General features: G+C 51.0%; 2 protein-coding genes across 2 annotated transcripts in view; one reads left to right on the top strand and one right to left on the bottom strand.

Annotated features, from left to right (window-relative positions):
- MTOR (mechanistic target of rapamycin kinase) overlaps positions 1-560 on the bottom strand; it is a 135,772-nt gene extending 135,212 nt beyond the window's left edge. The window contains exon 1 of the mRNA XM_047083090.1: positions 479-560. The gene's annotated coding sequence lies outside the window, so the exon portion shown is untranslated. The remainder of the gene's footprint in view (positions 1-478) is intronic.
- Positions 561-4,879: 4,319 nt separating this feature from the next.
- Positions 4,880-15,156, top strand: UBIAD1 (UbiA prenyltransferase domain containing 1). The gene is made up of 2 exons (XM_047083091.1): positions 4,880-5,490; positions 12,711-15,156. The coding sequence occupies exons 1-2, from the start codon at positions 4,965-4,967 to the stop codon at positions 13,196-13,198; spliced, it is 1,014 nt and encodes a 337-aa protein (XP_046939047.1). The 5' UTR covers positions 4,880-4,964; the 3' UTR covers positions 13,199-15,156.
- Positions 15,157-20,923: the final 5,767 nt, after the last annotated feature.

The raw sequence follows: 20,923 nt of genomic DNA, 5'->3' as shown, positions 1-20,923 counted from the left end.
GGGTGGCTGAAACTGGAGATGGGGGTGGGGAGGGCAGAGAGGATGAAACCCCAGGATGGAACCCAGCTCAGTTCTGGGGACTGGGTCCTTGAGAGGTCCCCAGGATGCAGTGCATGGGGTACACACGGACGTTGCTCCTCTCTGAGGACAACCTGTAGGTGGCTCGGAAGATGGGGTGACTGCGGAGCATGGAGACCCAAAGGCGCCCGGCGGTACCGGAGCTGATGGGCCGCCCTTCGCCGCGCCAGGGACACACGGCAGGCTGAGGGGTCCGGCGGTCTCCTGGGGGTCCGGAAGGAGGTGGGTGCTGCCTCGCCGGGTGGGGGTCAAGGGCTCAGACGGCGCCCAAGTCCGTAGGGACCTCACGGACCAGACGGGCGACTTCCCGGCACCCCCCCTCCCCCCCAACGGACCAGGCTGACCCTGGGTCTGGAGATTCCTCCACCTTAGAGGGGTCGGTGCCAGGCCCCAGACTCACCGCGCGGCTTCGGCCAAGGCCTCGGCTGCCGCCACCTGTGCGGGTACCGCCGCTTCAGGCCCCCGGCCCCACCACCCGCCTTCCCCGCTGTCCTCTAAGCCGGGCGGGAGGGAGGGCGGACTCCTAGCGCTGAGGACCAATCGCCAGGCGCAAGGAGAAGATGGACTGGAAGGCAGACCAATAGAAATGAAGGAGAAGTGAGGCCTGGGACCCGGCTTCTCTAGGGGGCGGGGACTGTTCAAATAGACAAACCACGCGGCCAGTGGCAGACGAAAGGAGGCTTAAAAGAGGACTGCGTCCACTTGGGAGAACCAATCGCTCGTGAGTTGATTTCTGCCACTTCCACGCGCACATCCGGTGCATCGCTACTATTATTCCCCGCTGCATCGACACTGTGGCCGTCCGGATCCTGGTGTGTGGGTACCGCTGTAACCAGGGTGTGAGCGACGTGGTGCCCTGTCTTTAAGAGAGCAAAGATGAAGAACTTTGGGCCCAGCGCTAATTATGCACCCGTGATTTCTCTTCTTTGAAATGCAATGTGCGTTTAAAAGCGTTTTTAGTTAGAATTTCCCAGTTTTCCAAAATTACCTAGCTCACAAGATCATCCCCATAACCAAGTTTTAACTGAATGACCTACTCCTAAATAAATACTTTTAAAGCAACATCACTTAAAAACATCCAGGGGCTCCTGGGTAGTTCAGGGGGTGGAGCCTGAGACTCTTGATCTAGGATCCTGAGTTCAAGCCCCACCTTGGATGTGGAGCTTACTTTTAAAAATTAAAATAATTAATTAAAAACATCTTTTCAAACGATCAATGGCAAAAATGGCATTTGACGGCATTGAACTCCTCGCTGACAGTGCGGAACCTGCTTGGGATTCTCTCTTTCTCTGCCCCCTCCCTGCTTGTGTAGGTGCGCGCTCTCTCTCTCTCTCTCAAAATAAACATTTTTAAAAATACAAGCTGTACAACAATAGAAGTATAATATAACCCCTTATAAAACATTTATATATTTCTTATGTGTCTATTCAGGGCGGGGGTGGGGGAGGGATATGCAACTTAAGATGCAATGAAATACGGAGAGGGCATATTTTTTCCTTTATCCATTACCATCAATTACTTGTGTAATAAAAAGAAGTGTCTAAAATACCATATGACCTCACTCATTTGTGGAATTTAAGAAGCAAAACAGATAAACATATGGAAAGAAGGAGAGAGAGAGAGGGGAACAAATCATAAGAGACTCTTTAGGATAGAGAACAAACTGAGGGTGATGGAGGAAGGTGGGTGGGGGATGGGCTAAATGGGTGATGGGTAGTAAGGAGGGCACTTGCGATGAGCCTTGGGTGTTGTATGCTAAGTGATAAATCACTAAATTCTACTCCTGAAAACAATATTATATGATATGTTAACTAACTAGAATTTAGATAAAAATTTGAAAGGAAAGAAAGAAGTGTCCATTGTAGATATTTAAGTTTCCAGAAGTTCTGAAATGCCAAATTAAAGAGGTTTGGCAATATTCTGTGGCTAACAAAACACGTTGGCAGATTCTCTTTTTATCCGTACTCTTATTTTCCCTTTTTGTTACTATCTGTACTGTTCTGCACTTTTAACAATTTTAGTAGATCTTGGAGATGTTTCTTAGTTTATAGAAAGCTCCCTTGTTCTTTTGTTATTATATAGGTACATAGTATTTCATCACATGGATGTATGGTAATTTATTTTTCCAGTCCTCTGTTGCTGGACACTTGTATTCTTGCTATTACTAATGATGCAGCAAAGAATGCTTTTGTACATATATAATATTTCCCCTGGAAGCTATACCAAATAAATACCCAGAAATCAGATTACAGGGTCAGAGGGTAAATGCGTGTATAATTGACAGACATTGCCATATTGTTCTTATAAGGGAGGTACTAATTTTCATTTCCACCCGCAATATATGAGATTTTTGCCACCCTAAGTTGTGATAAGGCCCTGTTTTCTAACTAACAATCACATGGTTTTATAACAACAGTAAGCAATACATATGTAGGTCTCTTTTCAGTTTACGAAGAGCTTTCTTATCATGTTAAAATGGTAAGTAATATTTATTGAGCACTTACTGGGGCGCCTGGGTGGCGCAGTCGGTTAAGCGTCCGACTTCAGCCAGGTCACGATCTCGCGGTCAGTGAGTTCGAGCCCCGCGTGGGGCTCTGGGCTGATGGCTCGGAGCCTGGAGCCTGTTTCCAATTCTGTGTCTCCCTCTCTCTCTGCCCCTCGCCCGTTCATGCTCTGTCTCTCTCTGTCCCAAAAATAAATAAACGTTGAAAAAAAAATTTAAAAAAAAATATTTATTGAGCACTTACAAAGTATCAGGCATTTTGGTAGACATTATAAAGTAGTGGTTAAAAGCAGCTTGGAGTCTAACTGAATCTGAAACTTTGCTCCAACATTTGCTAGCTATACGACCAGGTACTTAATCTCCTTATACCTATTTATTTATCATAAAACCAAAGAGATTATAATGCATTACCTCCGTAAGTAGTGTGGTGGGGTTAAATGCTAACATATGTAAAGTACCTAAAACCCTCTATGACGCATGTGAGCAGTCAATAAATTCTATCACTGTTATTCTTGAACATTGAGGCATTCAACATTCTTGAACTGGGAGGCATGTTGTGTATTGTTCAGACTTTACACGTGAGTAAACTGAGATAGAGAGGGATTAGGTTATAGAATTGGTAAACGATGGAGCCAGGGTTTTGATATACCTGCTTCTTCCTCTTGTCCAACTTGGCACCAGAGGACACTTGGGTCTGGCCAGCATCACAGGTATGTGCTAGGTAGTAGAGATGTAAATATTTAACAACCAGCTAGCTGATAAGGTGGGGGTGGGGGGAGGGACATGTTGGTATGTTTGTATGTACAAGGGCTGGCTTTGGGGCTGTGTGAGGTTGTATGGCTCTTAATGAAACTCTTAATGCTTTTTGACCAAGGGGCTGCACATTTTTATTTTGCACTAGGCACCAAAATTATGGGGTCTGTCCCGCGTCCATATATGCTACGTGCATATTATAACTGTCACCAATATAAAGGATGTATCTAGCACGTAACTTCTAAGTAATAATAAAATGCACAATGCTTTTCATTGCAAATTCCATATGGCCAATTGATTCTAACAGGATGCGTCTTTTGGATATCGTATAGCCTCCCAAGCTGGGAGAGATGAGTGGTAGCCCGTCATTATATCGTATTTCCACAATGCGATAGACAACAGACAAAAGAAACAAATGGTAACATGGAGTGAGATAATTGGGAAGTAATGAGTTTTGTTAACTTTGTTTTAAATATAATTTATCTAATTGTAAGTTTGTACAATTTAATTTTTAATCATGGCTGTGCTTAATGACGGGCTCAGAAAATTCCTGAAAATTTAACAGTTGGCTCCCTCCAGCCAGAATGAGCTACGGCTATGGCCCATAAGCTTCCAGAAGGCGGGCAATGAAGAGCCAAAGCTGGCCACCAGACAGAGTGGGGAGGAAGACGGTTATTTGCATGAATAAGTGAGTAACCTAGAGTATGGATAAAAAGGCAGGCAGGACGGTACATGGCAAATGGTAATCGTTCACAATAAAAAGCGGGAATTATTGCCGTGGTGATTATTACTGGAGCTAATAATTTCTTAGATATCATTTCCCATTTCAGAGCTTCGTTTCCCATTTAAAAAGTGGGAGGTAATTCTACCTGTTTCATTGCCCTCAATGCCCTCCCTGATTTTTGTCCATTTTGTTCACTGCTGCCTAGCATAGTAAGTGCTCAATAAATACTTGTTGAATGAAAAAAACGAGTGAGTCCTATTTTGGTGAATGGAAGCTCTAGGTAAGTCGTAAAGCGACACGCGGTCGAGGTCGTTCCTGTGATGCTGAGGCTGTTTCCTGCGAGTCTGGGGGTAGCTGAGGACCTCGGACCCCCGGCGGGAGAGGGGCTTGGCCGCGGGGTCGCCGCTCCGCCCCGGCCCGCCAGGCCCCGCCCCGGCCCGCCAGGCCCCGCCCCGGCCCGCCAGGCCCCGCCCCGGCCCGCCAGGCCCCGCCCCGGCCCGCCAGGCCCCGCCCCCGGCCCCGCCCCGGCCCCGGCCCCGCCCCCACCGGCCCGGCCCGCGCGGTCGGTCCCTGTTTCCGGGCGGGCCTACGGAGGCTGGCGCACAAGATGGCGGCTCCAGTATCCTAAGGCGCGTGGCCGCAGTTCGGCCTTGGGCTCTAGCCGCGGACTGAGGTCCAGAGACAGGTTTCGCCCAGGTGACAGGAGGTCGGGGCGGTGCCGTCGGGCCTCGTGGGCTGCCTGGTCGGCTCGGTGCTGCCCCCGGGGCCCGCCGCCTCCTCAGCCTTGCCCCGGGGCGGAATCGAAGGAAGGTCAGGTTCGGCCGCCCCGCCCCTCTTCGCCGCTGAGCGGTAGCTGTGCCGTGGGTGGCTCACTATTAACTTTGACTTCAGCCACGTGCAGCTTCCATGGCGGCCTCTCACGTTCCGGGGGAGATTAACATACAGGCGGGAGAGACGGCCAAGGTCGGGGACAGGGACCTGCTGGGGAACGACTGTCCGGAGCAGGACAGGCTTCCCCAACGCTCCTGGAGGCAGAAATGCGCCTCCTACGTGCTGGCCCTGCGGCCTTGGAGCTTCAGTGCCTCACTTACCCCGGTGGCCTTGGGCAGTGCCCTGGCCTACAGATCCCAGGGCGTCCTGGATCCCAGGCTGTTGGTGGGTTGTGCCGTGGCCGTCCTTGCCGTGCACGGGGCTGGCAATTTGGTCAACACTTACTATGACTTTTCCAAGGGCATTGACCACAAAAAGAGTGATGACAGGACCCTGGTGGACCGAATCTTGGAGCCCCAGGATGTTGTCCGGTTTGGAGTCTTCCTCTACACTCTGGGCTGTGTCTGTGCCGCTTGTCTCTACTACCTGTCCCCTCTGAAACTGGAGCACTTGGCTCTCATCTACTTTGGAGGCCTGTCTGGCTCCTTTCTCTACACGGGAGGTAAGAATTGGCCTGTGTTCCTGGCTGCATGTACGGGAAACTGCTGATTTGCATCGGAGTTTCAGGGCTGGAGAAGAGGTTCCGAAGGTTCTTCTCTGAGTTAGGCCATTTATGTGAAACCTGTAACGTGTAGGTCATGTGGACTTTTTGAAAACAGTAGTGACTTGAGAAGATCCCAGCTTGGCTTATGGATGGTAGGAATCACAGAATCACGTGTATGTAAATTTTTCTATTTGGTTTTCTTTCGATGGTCGTATCTTAGGAGGCCACGGTTTCAAATTTTAGAGGAATTAAATTTGAAGAACTCAGAATTATACAGCTAATTACTGGCAGCTGGTTTGCTGTGTCACTCCTTGCAACAGGCTGATTAAGGTAGTGATGGGCAGGTGGTCAAGTCCTACGTATTGAGCACCTATTATGTGCCAAGCACTGTTCTGTGTGAACCCAGGAGTCGCAGATCCCTGCCCTTGTGGAAGTTATTTCATAGATCTTGAGGAGACCTGGAAAATAAAAATAATAAATTATATTTAGGATGACCCAATGTCCTGGTTTGCTCAGGACTTGAGGTGGTTCCCAAGATGCTGGACTTTTGGTGTTGAAATCGGGAAAGTTCCAGGTAAGCCCCGATGAGTTGGTACCCTGGTCATCGTATATGAAAATATTATTAGTGCTATGGGGAAAATATAAGTAGGGCAAGGAAGGAGGGTATAGCTGACTGTTTGAAGTAGTTTGATCAGGGTAGGCCTCATCAAAAAGGTAATGTGAGCACAGATAGAAGGAAGTTGGCTAAGCATGTATCTAGAGGAAGGATGTTTCAGATCTTGGAATAGCAGTTACCAAAGGCCTTAAGGCAGGAGTGTGCTTAAAAGTTTAAGGAACCGCAAGAGTCCGGTATTGAGGGAGGGAGTGAGTAAAAAGGTAAAACCAGAGAGAAGTATGTTTGGGGAGGCAGAGAAGCACAGAGATTGTGGAGACCTTCATGTTTTAAAAGAATCATTCTGGGTGCGGTATTGAGAACGGGTAAAGGTGAGTGGGCAAGGACGGAAGCAAAAAGGTGAGGCTGTTCGGCAATCCAGGCAAGAGAGGTTTGGTGGCCTGGATCAGGGTGGTAGTAGAGAAGGGGGGAACGTAGTCAGATTCTGAATATATTTGGATATATTTGGAAGGTGAACAGGGTTTGCTGATGGATGAGATACAAGGCAGGAGAGAGACGGGAATTCAACGTAACTCAGAGGTTTGGGCCTGAGCACTTGAAATGATGGACTCGATGTCAAGGGAGCTAGAGAAGGATGCAGACAGGTTTGGGGGGGAGAAAACTGGGAGACTGGCTTGGGACATCTTAATGTATTAGATCTCCAAGTGGAGATGTCAGATGGCTGGCCGGATATAAGCACCTGAGTTCCAAGGAGAAGCCTAAACTGCAGATGCAGATATTTGGGAGTCTCTGGCACAGAGATAAAGTTGTGTGACTGGATGAGATCACCAGAGGAGAGAGTGGTGATAGAGACCATGGAGACCAGGACTGCGACCTGGGGCACTCTGATGTGAAGAGGGGGAGAGAAGAAGGAAGGGGTGGGGGAGAGTATGACAGAGCAACCAGCTGTGAACAGCTCTGTGAAGGAAATCAGTCGGGTGCTGTGGTAGACCGTGCATGGGGCGGTGGTGAAGAGGCCCTTGAAGGATAAGGAGCCAGCTACAGGGCAGAGTAACTGGGTCTGATTTGGGAGCGAGTCCTTCAGGGCTGGAGGAGTAGCGCATGCTAATGCCCTGGGGTCAGGGAGAGCTCAGCGTGCTTTAGGATCCATGAAAGGCCAGTGTGATTGAGAGGGAGAGCGAGGTACTGTTGGGGAGGCCACTCAGGGCTGGATCATTCTGGCCTCACAGGGCCTCTGGCTCCCCTGCTAGTTAGTTGTTCCTTACTCCCAGCCTCCGGCTTCAGTCCTTGGACCCCTTTCCTCTAACTCCATCCACTCTCCGGCTGCTTTTACCAGTCTCATGGCTTCATATGCCATCTGTTAACCTGGTGACTCTCAAAGGTGTTCCTCTGTTCCAGATTTCTCCACTCAACCCCAGACTCGCCTAACTTCTCCCTCAGTAGCTTCTCCCCAAGATCTCACAGGCATCTCAAGCCCGTTGTGTCTGAAACCAAAGCCCTGATCGCCCCTAAGAATCCTGTCCTACTCCCCACCTCTCCCCATCTCATTCCGTGGCAGCTTCCTCCTTCCAGTTCTTCAGGCTAAAAGTCATGGGCATCATCCTTGGCCCTTCCTTCTCCCATCCAGTCCATCAGCAAATCCTGTCGACTCCACTTTCAAAATGCATTTGGGATCTGGCTGTGCCCCACTACCTCCGGCCACCGCTGTCGTCTCCTCAAAAATGGCAGCAGGTTCTTTATCGATACGCCTTTCAGGGTGCTCCCAAATCGGAGCTGGAGTAGTCCTGTGAAAACATAAGGCAGCTACATCAGTCCTCTGCTCAGAATTTTCTAATGGCTCCCATCTTGTTCAGAGGAAAGGCCGGGGTCCTCACAGTGACCCCCAGGACAGTGCATTATCTGTTCGCCCTCTCCCCTCCCTCCAGCTCTCTGACCTGCCCCCTTCTTTCTTCCTGCTCATCATGCTCCGGCCACACTGTCCTCTTGGCTCTTTCTGGTACAGGCAGGACATGCTATACCTTTGTAGATGCTTTTCCTTGGCTTGGAACCCCCTTACTCCTTCTGTCTGCTGGATTCACTTTCTGACCTCTTCCACCCATTTGCTCACATGTCTGCTGTTTTGTGAGGCTTTACTTTCTACCCTATTTAAAATTACAATACAAAGTTTTTGCAGCAGATAAAAATAAAATACAGTAAAGTAAAATAAAAGTGCCTGCACACACACACACACACACACACACACACACACACACACCCTGTGTTTTCCCCCAAAGTACCTTTCCTATTTTCTATTTTCCTTCACAGCACATACTACTCCTTTTAAAAAATTTTTATTTATTTTTTTATTTTAGAGAGCATGAGCAGGGGAGGGGACAGAGAGAGAGAGAGAGAGGGAGAGAATCTTAAGCAGGCTCCACGCTCAGTGCAGAGCCCAGAGTAGGGCTCGATCCCACGACCCTGGGATCGTGACCTGAGCTGAAATCAAGAGTCAGATGCTCAACCGACTGAGCCACCTAGACGCCCCACAGTTCATACTATTTCTAACATAGCAGACTTTGTTAATTGTCTTCCCCTTAAAACTGTAAGCTCCCTGGGATTAGGGATTTGGATCTCTGTTCTTTCTGAACGCCTGGCGCCCAGAACACTGCCTGGCATATACTCAGAACTTAATATCCATTGAATGAACAAATGGGGAAACACTGAAAAGTATTGAGCATATTATGTAATGATATGATTTATGGTTTTTTTTTTTTAAACCATTGACGTTTATTGATATAATTTGCTTACCGTGAAATGCACAGATCTCAAGTGTTACCGTTTGAGGAATTTCGACAAATGCAGGCAGTTGTATAACCCACACCCTGTCATGATACAGAACATTTCCGTGACTCAAAAACTTACTTCTCCGTCAATTTCAATTTCCACTCTCCCCAACCCAGAGTGGCCCAGAGGCCACCACTATTTGATTTCTTTCACATAGATTGTTTTGCCTGGTCTGGAACCTTATATAAGGGGAATCACTCAGTATGAATCCTTGTGCCTGGTGTCTTTGCTCAGCGTGGTGGTCTTGAGTAGTTCCTTTTTAAATGCTGAGTAGTATCCATTGTGTGGACATACCACAATTTGTTTATCCTTTCTCCTGTTTAGAGACATTTGGATTGTGTCCCTACTTTGGCTTTTATGCCTGAGCATTCATGTTTAAGTGCCTGAGCATTCATGTTTTTTTTAATTTTTTTAATGTTTATTTATTTTTGAGACAGAGACAGAGCATGAACGGGGGAGGGGCAGAGAGAGAGGGAGACACAGAATCTGAAACAGGCCCCAGGCTCTGAGCCATCAGCCCAGAGCCCGACGCGGGGCTCGAACTCACGGACTGCGAGATCGTGACCTGAGCTGAAGTCGGCCGCTTAACCGACTGTGCCACCCAGGCGCCCCTGAGCATTCATGTTTAAGCCTTCCTGTGAATATTTGTTTTCATTTTTCTTGGATGAATGCCTAGGAATGGAATTGCTGGGGTCATAGGGTAGATGAATGTTGAACTTTATGGGAAGCTGCCAAAGCATTTTCTTTTCTTTTTTTTTTTTAAGTAGGCTTTATGCCCGCTGGGGAGCCCGACGTGGGGCTTGAACTCATGACCACCCACCCCCACCCCGAGATGAAGACCTGAGCCTCATGAGATCTAGAGTCGGGACGCTTAACCGACTGAGCCACCCAGGCGCCCTGCCAAAGCGTTTTCTAAAATGGTTGTACTATTACTTTCATTCCCACTGGCAATGTTTAAGAGTTCCATTTACTCCACGTCCTTGCCAACATTTTGATTTATGTTCTAACAGATTCATTCTGGCCGCTGTGTGGAGAACTTATCCAGTCTTTCACTGTGTTGGCTCATTTGGAAAATGGTGGTGGGAAGTTCCGAGGTGGGCCGCATTCTGAAGCAGGTGGAGCGCGTGAGCCCTGGGCCATACGTCCGCCCCGACTCTTAGGAAGCAGCTTTCTCCCCAAGGGCTCTATCGTTTTCTTGTGTCAGATAACCTCAAGAAGGCTACCAGACCTTTCTCAGCTCTCGAGTGGGTTTGTGATTGGTTTTTGTGTGGGACCTGTTCAAGGTGGGGGCCTATCCTTGCAGGCCCAGGTTTCATTCCACGTTGCTCACATCACTTTTGCCAGGTGATCTAAGAGGATGTTCTTGGGTAATCTAGCCAGCTGTCAAGGCTGTAGAGCTTTTGTGTTTTCTTCCGTAGCTACAGCCCTGACATCCACCTGGAGAGCTGGGCATGTAAGCAAAAGACGAGTGGGCAGCTGGTGGAGAAGCATGCCGGGTCCCTGCTGGGAGCCTTCCTGCCTGGCATCTTCCTTGGGCAGAGGTTGTTCCCTCAACGTGTGAGATTCTGCAGGAGACAATGATTGGCTAACTTAGTACAGGAACCAGTGCTCTGCTTGAGAGAACCTCCTCCTGGAGGGCATGTCCTCAGAGGACTTCCCACAACACTGCTTGGGGAGTGCGGAATTCGTTTGCTGCATGTTGGCGGGTACCGGGGGCCACGGCTATGACAGCACTTCCCTGGGGACGCTTCAGTCTAAAGAACCAGGGGTGGTCATTTAGCACCAAAGCACCCCAACTAAACGGAGGCGTTAGCTAATACTGTGGTGGCAGTCATCTTGCGATATATGAACGTAGGAAGTCTACACGTCGTAGACCTTACGCTTTCGCTGTGTTCTAGGCCAGTTTTCTTTCAAGAAAGCTGGAAGAGAAACGGCCGCAAAGAAGCCCAGCTACCAGTGTGAAGGTGATCTTGGGCTGAACCCATTCTTTGGCTGCCCTGGCCTTAGGTCATCTGCAGACCACCGTCCCTTATCGTTTTCGGCTGGTTAAAATGCAGTTGATGACCCAGTACTTTTCTTTGTCTCCTGATCCTGAGGCCACGCGTTGGAAGCTTGGTTAGATCGGGAGGTTTCCCAAGCTTCTGTGTGTGTGTGTGTGTGTGTGTGTGTGTGTGTGTGTGTGTGTACCATACCCCACCCACTCCATGCTGCCTCCCTCTGAGTGGGCCATTTTCCTTAACCTCAGCCCCAGCTCCAGGTGCTTGTTACTGTAGCTCTGTGTTCAGCCTTTGTGCCCACGTGGGGGAGCGAGCTGTGAACAAACCAGACACCAGGCCCTGCCCTCATGGAACTTCTGGTTTGAGGGGAGGATGCAGACTGAGTAATTAGAACCACAATGAACTTTGTGAAAGGGGAAATCTGGGGTGCCCTGGGAGCATATTGCAGGGGGACCGGCTGTGGCCTAGCGGGTGAGGAGGGGCTGTCTTGAGGAATGGTCTTTAAGGTCTTGAAGGGTGAGTAGGAGTCTGTCAGGCAAAGGTGGGGTGGCGTGCCTGAAGGCCTTGGGGAACCGACAGAAGTATGAGTGGAGGAGGAGGGAGGCGGGGCCAGAGGTGTGCCGGTGAAGGATCCTGAGGACAGCTTGTGATAAGGGTTTTGAGGTGTATGTTGGAGGAAGGGCATGGTCAGATTATGTATTTTTTAAAATGTTTATTTATTTTGAGAGAGAGCAAGCAAGGGAGGGGCAGAGAGAGGGAGAGAATCCCAAGCAAGCTCTGCCCTGATAGCTCAGAGTTTGACCTCATGAACTGTGAATTTATGATCTGAGCTGAAATCAAGGGTCAGATGCTTAACCAACTGAGCCACCCAGGTGCCTCAGGTCAGTATTTTGGAAGGACCCCTCTGGCTGCCCGTGAAGATTAGATCTGGGGGGGTGGTGGGGTCATAAGCATGGCTGTCACCATGTTCCAGGCATAGGATGACCATGACTCCTCTTTGGAGATGGGAGTGAGGCCAGATGGAGTGTGGCATCGCTGGAGAAAACTGGGAGGTTCTGACGAAGTGGTTTAGACAGGATTTGAAGCGGGTTGGCAGTCCAGGAGGAGTTCACAGGGCGGGGGGAGGATTTAGTTTGAACTTCATGGGGGAGGAGAAGCTGGGGGGAGTTAGTTTGGACTTCATGGGAACCAGAGAAGGGAAGCAGCATGGGAGCCTCGTCTTAGCCGTTTTACTCGTTATGTGGACGAAGGTTTCTTTATGTGGAGTTTGGGCACCATCAGATTTCACTGAGATTCGCTGCAGGTTTTCTAAACTAGAGGCTGTGGAAGAAGGAGGGAGAAAAGTAAGAGACTGGGATGGGCCTTCTGTGAGGTACTGACCGACGGAAGCGATGTCTCTCATGGGCCGGCAGAGGGAGAGAGAAACCAAAGTGGCCTGTGAGACCATTTAGATCCTCCATGGGCTCCCCCGTTGAATCGCGTGTGGTGGGAGCCCACTGCTGTTTGTTGTAGGACTTTGCTGGGGGACAGTAGGAAGGAGAGCGTGGGGACGACCCGAAGCCCAACTGGGTGCTAAGAGAGGAGTGTTCCCTGCCCCTCTGTGTCACTGGAGACAACCTCAGGTGTGCTCTGGAGGGCAGGGAGCTCGCCGACTGCCTGTGGTCTCTGTCTGAGAACCCCCTGCTCCCGACCATCCGTTTCCAGCCCTGGATCTCACACCTCCTCTCTGGGTCTTCTGGCCGTAGGAATCGGATTCAAGTACGTGGCCCTGGGAGACCTCGTCATCCTCATCACTTTCGGCCCGCTGGCCGTGATGTTCGCCTACGCCGTCCAGGTGGGGTCCCTGGCGGTCTTCCCCCTGGTCTACGCCATCCCCCTCGCCCTCAGCACCGAGGCCATTCTCCACTCCAACAACACCAGGGACATGGAATCCGACAGGGAGGCCGGCATCGTGACGCTCGCCATCCTCATCGGCCCCACCTTCTCCTACATGCTCTACAACACGCTGCTCTTCCTGCCCTACCTGATCTTCAGCATCCTGGCCACACGCTGCAGCATCAGCCTGGCCCTGCCCCTGCTCACCATTCCCATGGCCTTCTCCCTGGAGAGACAGTTCCGGAGCCAGGCTTTCAACAAACTGCCCCAGAGGACTGCCAAACTCAACCTCCTGCTGGGGCTCTTCTACGTCTTTGGCATCGTCCTGGCCCCAGCGGGCAGTCTGCCCAAACTCTGAGGGTCCCGGGAGCCCTCCCCACCCCCGTCCGTGCCCCCTCATCTTAGAGTGTGTTTGTTGAAGGCAGAGAATCACAGGAGGGAGGCTGATTTGGCAGTGAGGGGCCTAAAGATGGCTTCTGAACTCCCACCTTTTTTCTAATTATTATGCTTTTAAAGATAAGGTTTGTTTTTGTGTTTTTCCGTTTGACGGTGACTCTTGGAACCACTCGCATCAGAAGGTGAACTGGAAGCATGGCCCTTGTTTTATTTATAATTTCCACTAGGGGGTGCTGTTGGGTCACTTTAGAGTGGATTCAAAGGCCCTAAGATTTTGTGAAGGAGCCACCAGGTTGGCCTCCGGTCCTGAAGAGCCCTTGTAACTGGGCTCCTCCTTGCTCCATTGACACGCAGCCGGCTTCCTCCCGGTGTGCTGGTCTTGCAGGATGTGCTGGCGATCGGTGCTGGGCCCCGGGACACAGGAGCATCTGTCTCTTACCCTGAGCCCTTGCGTCCTAAAATACACTGCTTGAGAGAGAGTCCCTCGTTAGCAGTCCAGCGTGGCTCCCAGCTTTGTGCCTGGGTTGTGTGTCAGGCGCGTTTGTCCTTTGTCCCCCCTTTCACTTATTGCCACAGCTGAGTGTCCTGCAGGAAGATAGTCAAGCTGAGGGCTGGGAAAGGAAAAAACAAAAAACAAAAACCCACCCTGGAGGCAGCTGAGAAAATCACTCTGCTTTTGGATAGAATTTGGTGGGGCAGCTGTTTTCCCTGTATAGAATCTACTGGAATGACTCCAGCCCTTTCAGTAGCTATTAGGAGCCCTGAAATTGTAGAGGCACCGTCCTGGCGGACTCCTTAAAGCCCACAAGGCCGCCTCTTCCCCCACCTATTGCCTTTCCTGATGCTCCCCTGTGCCCACCCCCCATTTCTGTCCAGTTCCCATTTGTGCGTCTCCTGTCCGTGCAGCCTGACTGGGTAGCAGCTTAGCAGCTGAGTTGAGGACAGTTGTCACTTTCCACAGAGCCCCAGGGAAATCAGCTCTTCCCTGAACGAATAAGCCGACAGACACAGTCCTGACCCTGTTCAGCCGGAAGAAAGGCCCTGCCGGAGAAGGAACCGTGTCTTCGTCTTTGAAGACAGATGAGCAGCATTGACCCCGCTGCTCCCAAAGGCTTCAGTGGCCTTGTGCAGAGATCATTTGTGCCCAGAATGGGGGAACTCCAATGCTGCTTTTCACTTCATTGCCTGCAAAGTGTAATTTCTGGGCTACAGTTGCCCAGTTGCATTTGGTCCAAGACTGAAATAGATTGAGACCGTCATCATCATGCTTTTCCGTTGTGATTACAGCAGTCTTTCAGATAGGTGATTCAGGGGCCCGGCCTGCCAAAAATGACAAGAATTAGTTCTTCACCCTTAAAGTCAGGCTGATTATGAGTTGGTTCCTTAAGATTGGTCAGTCTACTTGGGGAAAAAACATACTTGGAAATTGCAAACGTTCCTCCAAAGTTAAAGGTGGTTTGACTGCAGAGCTGCGGGATCCTCGAATGGTGGTTAGAGCCCAGTGACAAGAGAAGGAAGGACGGCCCTCCTCTCCTGCCATTCTTCCCAGCACCACTCTCGTTTTGACGCCAGGCCTGTGGCATTTTGGTGCTCATAGGGGTCCTGCCTTCAAAGATAGGCTCTGTGGCATCTCTTCAGAGCAGGCCATTCTCACACAGGGCTCACTCCGGTGGCCGCAGGACCAGAGCTCCCTGTATCCCCAGACCAGACCCACCTTTGCAAGCACACGTGTCGGGAGGTGACATCCGGCCTCTGCACTGCATCATGGTACAGATTTTAACGCGTATTTTTTTATATAAATGTTTCTAAAAGGCCGGATTTGGTGCCAGGTTTTATATACAGGTCACCATAATTTGTATTACACCCCCTGATTCAATGAAGGTTTTCTTTAGACTTGTTAATAAAAACAATGTCTTATCAGTTGTCTCTGCTTTTCTCCTACTTTCTGTCTTGCTGTGAACTGATTCATGAATCTCAGGAGGACAGCGCAGGAACACCGGGCCATTCGGCGGGGGTGCGGGTGCGGCGCCTGGCCTCCGCCGACGAATCTGGATAGGGGTTTGGCCAGATTTGAGGGGCCTTTAGGAAAGACGGGAGGGACCGCTTAGAACAGCCGGGCCAGGTCATCCTCACTTCCTCTGTCCTGTCCTGCATTCGTTTTCTGTTTCCTTGGTAGGGTCGCTGCACTGATGGGTGGAGAACATGTAGTTGATAGAGGACATTTGGGTTTCAGCTGGCATTTGACAATGTGTCCCTAGGAACAGAGCAGAGATGTGCAGACCGGATACCAGTCTAGTCAGAGGAATTTGTGGGAGACGGAACACACTGCGGGGAGAGAGCTGGCTGATGAGGGCGTCCTGTCAAGGGGCAAGGAGGCCTTTAGTAGCCCATGTGAGCCTGCCCTCTGCCCTCCACCCTCCAGCCGGCCAGATCCAACACCTGTCAATGACTGGAATTAGCCTAAATCGCAGGCTTTTTTAAACCTTGGAGGAAGAGCTTAGAAAATGGCTGACCATTAGGATCCTCATAAATCGAAAGGCTTCTTTGATGGGTCAAAGGAGAAAATTCGCATGAATAAGTCTACTTGGGTCCCCAAATCAACTCGTGTGACACCAGAAGGGGGAGATGCGTGGCGCGGCAGCAGTAGATGTGGTGGCTGTGAATTTTATCAACGACCCTGGGATACAATATCCCGTGCCTTTATTTCTGTGAGTCAGATTTATTCTGCTTCCCAGAGGGGTGGCTGGAAATTCAACCTCAGTCACCTGTTGGGCCCACTCCCATCCCTCTGGGATCACCCAGGACTCCTGGGTCTCGGGTGGGGGGAGCAGGAGGCCAGGGGTGTTGGCTGGGCGGGAAGCACCTGTTCGCTCCACAATCTAATAAGTCCACCTCCCCTGTTCAAAGCACTTCCTGCGTCTCCAGCCGTTGCAGGACCTTTGCCCAAAATCCCAACCCGGGGACTCCATGCTGGCTTCTGGAATGGGGCAATGAAATACATCACATGTTATTAATTTTTCCGTTGGTCCTGTGTTCAAACCAACACACCAAAACCTGAGCCTGTTACCTGGCCCAAAGGTCAGTTTGAGTCAGTAATGAGTTCTGACTTCCGTCAAGGTTAATGTGATCCGAGGCAAATTAATAGGCGATTAGTGTCCAGAACAAGGAAAAGCGCAGGCCCTGCCATCCCTGTGTTGTTGGATTCTATATAGGGGGTTGGGTCCGTTTCTGAGCTCTTTTCCTTTCTTGTTTATTTTTATTCTTGATAGTCAATCTGGGGATGGGTCAAAAACATGCCATGGATAGAATACACTTGGATCTCAGCAAGGCATTTGGCAATACGGTATGAAATGAGAAATGGATGAAAATGCAGTCAGAGGAACTTTATTTCTGTGTGCACGTGCGTGTGTGTGTGCACGTGTGTGTGTGTTTTCACGCTGGTAACAGCTGCAGCAGAGACTTTATGTCCCCGGTATGGGAACTGCATTTTGAAGATAATGATTAACAGACTGGATCTTGTCCCGAAAGCAATAGGCACACTGGCCAGGACACTTAGAACAATGTCAGCATGTCAAGGAGACTAACCAGAGGTGTGTGTGTGTGTGTGTGTGTGTGTGTGTGTGTGTGTGTGACTTCAAAGGTCAAACCTAGGACCAATGGATAGAAGTTAACATGGCCCCAAGTTTAAGCTCTTAGGTCAGGAAGAACTTTCCAGCCATTAGAGAAATTGGCAGGTGGGATATTCAAAACATCACAGTAGTAGTGAGCTCCCTGTGACGAGAGGCATTCAAGTGAAGGATGGCTTGTCAGAAACATTGAAGCAAAGCGTTGGATGTCAGAGGGGTGGACAAGAAGACCTTAAGGGTCTCCCAATCCTGTGATAGAGTGGTTCTGTTTTTCTGGGATTTTCTCTCAAACCTGCTCCCAGGGGTTGGAAGGACAGAGGACAAGAAATATGTCACCACTTCCTCTCTGTGCTGTCAGATTGTTGTCTGTGTGCCTATTTTAGCAGGCACAGCTGTGATTAATGTTCCTCTTTTTAGAGACTATACACACACGCACACACATACGTGCGCACACACACACGCACACAAAGAGTTGATTTTGCCCTTGAAGTGGAGTGGATGACAGCTCTGTTCCTCTGAGCCTCGCAGACCACTCTGCTGCTAATGGACTGTCAGCCTCTTTCATTCTGGGCTCGACTGTGTGCCGGCTGGTGTAAAAGCAGCGCCTCTGGCAAGAACCTGGCACTTGGGTCTCAGCCAGTTGACATTTGTGATTTGCCCTTCTTCAAATCGGTACAGCCCTCCCACCGTGAGTAACTGAGCCAGGATGCCAAAGGGTGGTATAAACCAGGTCAGGTCCCCTGCCTGCAGAGGTGACAAGGGCTGAGCCTGGGCTCTTCAGGAGCGCCTGCAGGTGGTTCCTCAGTGGGGGAAAGGCTAGAATTGCAAGGCACGGACCCCTTCAGTGCCCCCGACCCACTGGACACCCGGAGAGCTCTGAGAGGGTGTTGATCACACGATGTCAATGACGTTTGGGACAGAAAGGGAAGTTGGTCTGGGGGCGCACTGTGATGCTAATACATCCAGAGAGGCAGCCCTCTGTGCTGTGTGACTCAAGGGACACCCCAAGTCCCCACCCCCACCCTCCTGCCATATCCTTGTCTCTCTGTCCCCCAGCCAGCCTCAGCATTATTCCCATTAGGGTCATGGTGGGTTTAACAGGGAAGCCCCGGGGGCTGGCCCTGGTGCCTTTGGGGGCATGTCCACATGACTGCTGTCCGTCTCCCCCAGTAGGTGGCAGGACTGGTGCACAAGGACCTGTTTTACTTACTGTCTAAGGTAGCACTTCAGATCCAGCTCGCCTTCTTGGCGCCCGGACGCCTCGAAATGAATGTTTGCTGAGTGACTGAGTGAATGACAATAATAAAGCTATCACTTTATTAGGTGATAGCTAATTAGCTTTATTAGGTGTGTGTTAGGCATTGTTCTGAAAGTGAAAATACATTCTTTTAATGCTCAGGACAACCCCATGAATGGAGTATTAAGGTCCCTTTTTCAGAAGAGAGGAAACTGAGCCTCAGGGACTTGATTAAATTCTCCCAGGGTCATCCAAGTAGTAAGTGAAGGAAGCACAATTCAAACCTTGGACTCTTCCAGGGCAAGGTCTGCCCCTCGTGCCTGTCATGTGTGTCTTGTGTGGCCCTGTACGCAGCACCTTGTACACGGGGCTCAGCCAGTTGGTCTACTCTTGGCAGTGCTGGTGTCGAGGGAGCAGACAAGGCTGAAGGGGGGGGGTGCCAGAGAAGGGCGCTTCGGAAGCATCAAAGAGGGACCAGCCGGGGCGCCTGGGTGGCGCAGTCGGCTAAGCGTCCGACTTCAGCCAGGTCACGATCTCGCGGTCTGTGAGTTCGAGCCCCGCGTCAGGCTCTGGGCTGATGGCTCGGAGCCTGGAGCCTGTTTCCGGTTCTGTGTCTCCCTCTCTCTCTGCCCCTCCCCCGTTCATGCTCTGTCTCTCTCTGTCCCAAAAATAAATAAACGTTGAAAAAAAAATTTTTTTTTAAAAATAAAAAAATAAAAAAAAAAAAGAGGGACCAGCCTTCACAATTTCCCTGGCCTCGCCACTGCTCGTCGGTGCTGGAACCACTCCCAAGGGTGAGTGACGGCGCCGGCTGCAGGCCCACAGAGGTGGCCTGGGGCCCTGGCAGGTGGTTTCCATCATGGAGGGACCGCCACCTCCTGGCTGCGGGTGCCCCAGGGAGGGAGGCACACAGAGAGCCTGAGGCTGGCAGCAGAGACGAACTGTTGAAGGTTGAGGAGGCGCCATGGGCTGGGCACTGGCCTCTAAACTTCAAGGTGAGCGCCTCCCTGCGTCCCCCACCCCTGCCCAGGCCCTCAGCCCTGCACCCTCCAACGCCTCCAGGGGGCCGACTCTACAGGGACGGTAATTAAGCAGCTTGTCGAACCTGCTCTGGTCAGTCTCATCCCCCACAGTGACAAGGGAAGGTCCGTTCAGGTTACATTTCTTCTCCTGCGCCCACCAGCCTACGTTCATGTTCTCTGTTCCTTGCAGTCCCCACCCAGCCACTGACTCAGAGTGCCCACGTCAGGAACGTGGGTCACTCTGCTTCCCGAGAGTGTGGCTGGCTGCCAAGTGGAGGGAGGGGTGGGGGAGACCGAAGGAGCCCCTCCCTACCTTCAGAGTGAGCAGCCCCCGGGGGCTGATGGTCATACAGTGCTGGGGACACAGAAGACGCAGTGGGAGGAGGCTGAGTGAGGCGTGTCACCTAAAGAATAAACACTGGCCACCACGGTGCCCTGAGGGTAGAGAAGGGGGTGCTAGATGGAGCTAATCATCGAGGCTTCCAGGAAGGCTTCCGGGAAGAGGTGGCCATGAGGGTGATTATTTCCTTGGAAGCTGAGGTGCTGGTGGACCCCGGCTGGAGAAAGTCCCTTGACCGCTGCCCGCGAGTTTGGGTGAAGCTTCATCAGCCTCTCACTGAGGCAGGTGTGCTAAGGGCCATGACACCACCACCAAGGTCAAAGCCAGAAGGATGAAAAACCCTGACACCTCCTTGCTGAGAAACAAACAGGAGGGGACGGTGGGGCATTTAATCAGCCAGGGCTGCCAATACCTAATCAAGATGAATGGCCTTGAGAGATGAAGCCCAGGAACAGCCCTGTGTTAGGAGATGGGAGACCGCGCTAGGGCCCCTGGAAGGCCGGATTCCAGAGAGATGCCAACGGGGTCGGAGGTCACCACTGTCACCAACTGTCACCAACCAGGGCTTTCCGGTTGACGCTTCTCTGGCCGAGGACCTTTACTGAGCCTGCTCTGGCCGGCTGTGTCTCAGGACTGATGATAAATGGGGCGCCCCCCTCCCTGCTCTTTAAGGACTCAGGTGAGCGGGTGGAGACAGCACACGTGGGTAAGTTATTCTCATGCTGTCGCAGGTGCCATAATAGGGGCCCAACGGGTGTGGGGAGGAATGAGGGTGGCAGAGATTAATTGCTCCAGACCCGGAACACCAGTTCACTGTTGACGCGAACCTTTTTCGCTCGGGCTTCTGACCGCTGGTCTTCTCTGGCGCCACCTGTAGGCGGCTGCGGGGCAAGCCAGTCACTCACAATTAATTGAGCACCTACAAACTGTGTTACACCCTGGGCTAGGCTCTGGGGGATAGACCCAGTCCTATCCTCAGGAATTGCACAATCCCAGAGGAAAGACAGACAAACAGGCGCTCCTTGTATCACTCGTGGAGTCTGGCGGCACTGAGTTTAGTCAAGTCCAGGCTGTATCGCTTGCCTACCAGGCGTGCTCAGCCACGCTATGTAACCCCTTTAAGGGGGTCCTTTCCCCCAAATGTACCGTGGAGAGAGGTAACATCTCTCCTTGAGCTCCCGTCAAAGTTCAACAAGGGAAGAACATCCAGGAAATATCTGAAGTCTGTTTTACCAGGGTCGCCATTAAATTACAAACATTTGCTCATGTGTAAGTGTGTGCGAATGTGTGTGTGCACTTGTGTACGTTGGGGGGGAGGAGGATACCTGCCCTCTGCCCCCTCACCAACAGGGTAGTTATTATTCTGGGTATTCAGGAAGAACCGAAAATTAATGGAACCTGATGCAATGAGCGACACCTTGTAAAACAATCTCAATTACCAGATAACCAATCTCCGTGCAAT

This window comes from Lynx rufus, unplaced genomic scaffold (assembly GCF_022079265.1).
Source record: "Lynx rufus isolate CCGP_SWC_20201006 ecotype Redwood Valley unplaced genomic scaffold, mLynRuf1.p SCAF_2, whole genome shotgun sequence".
Lineage (NCBI taxonomy): Eukaryota > Metazoa > Chordata > Mammalia > Carnivora > Felidae > Lynx > Lynx rufus.
This window is presented reverse-complemented; position numbering and strand designations above follow the sequence as displayed.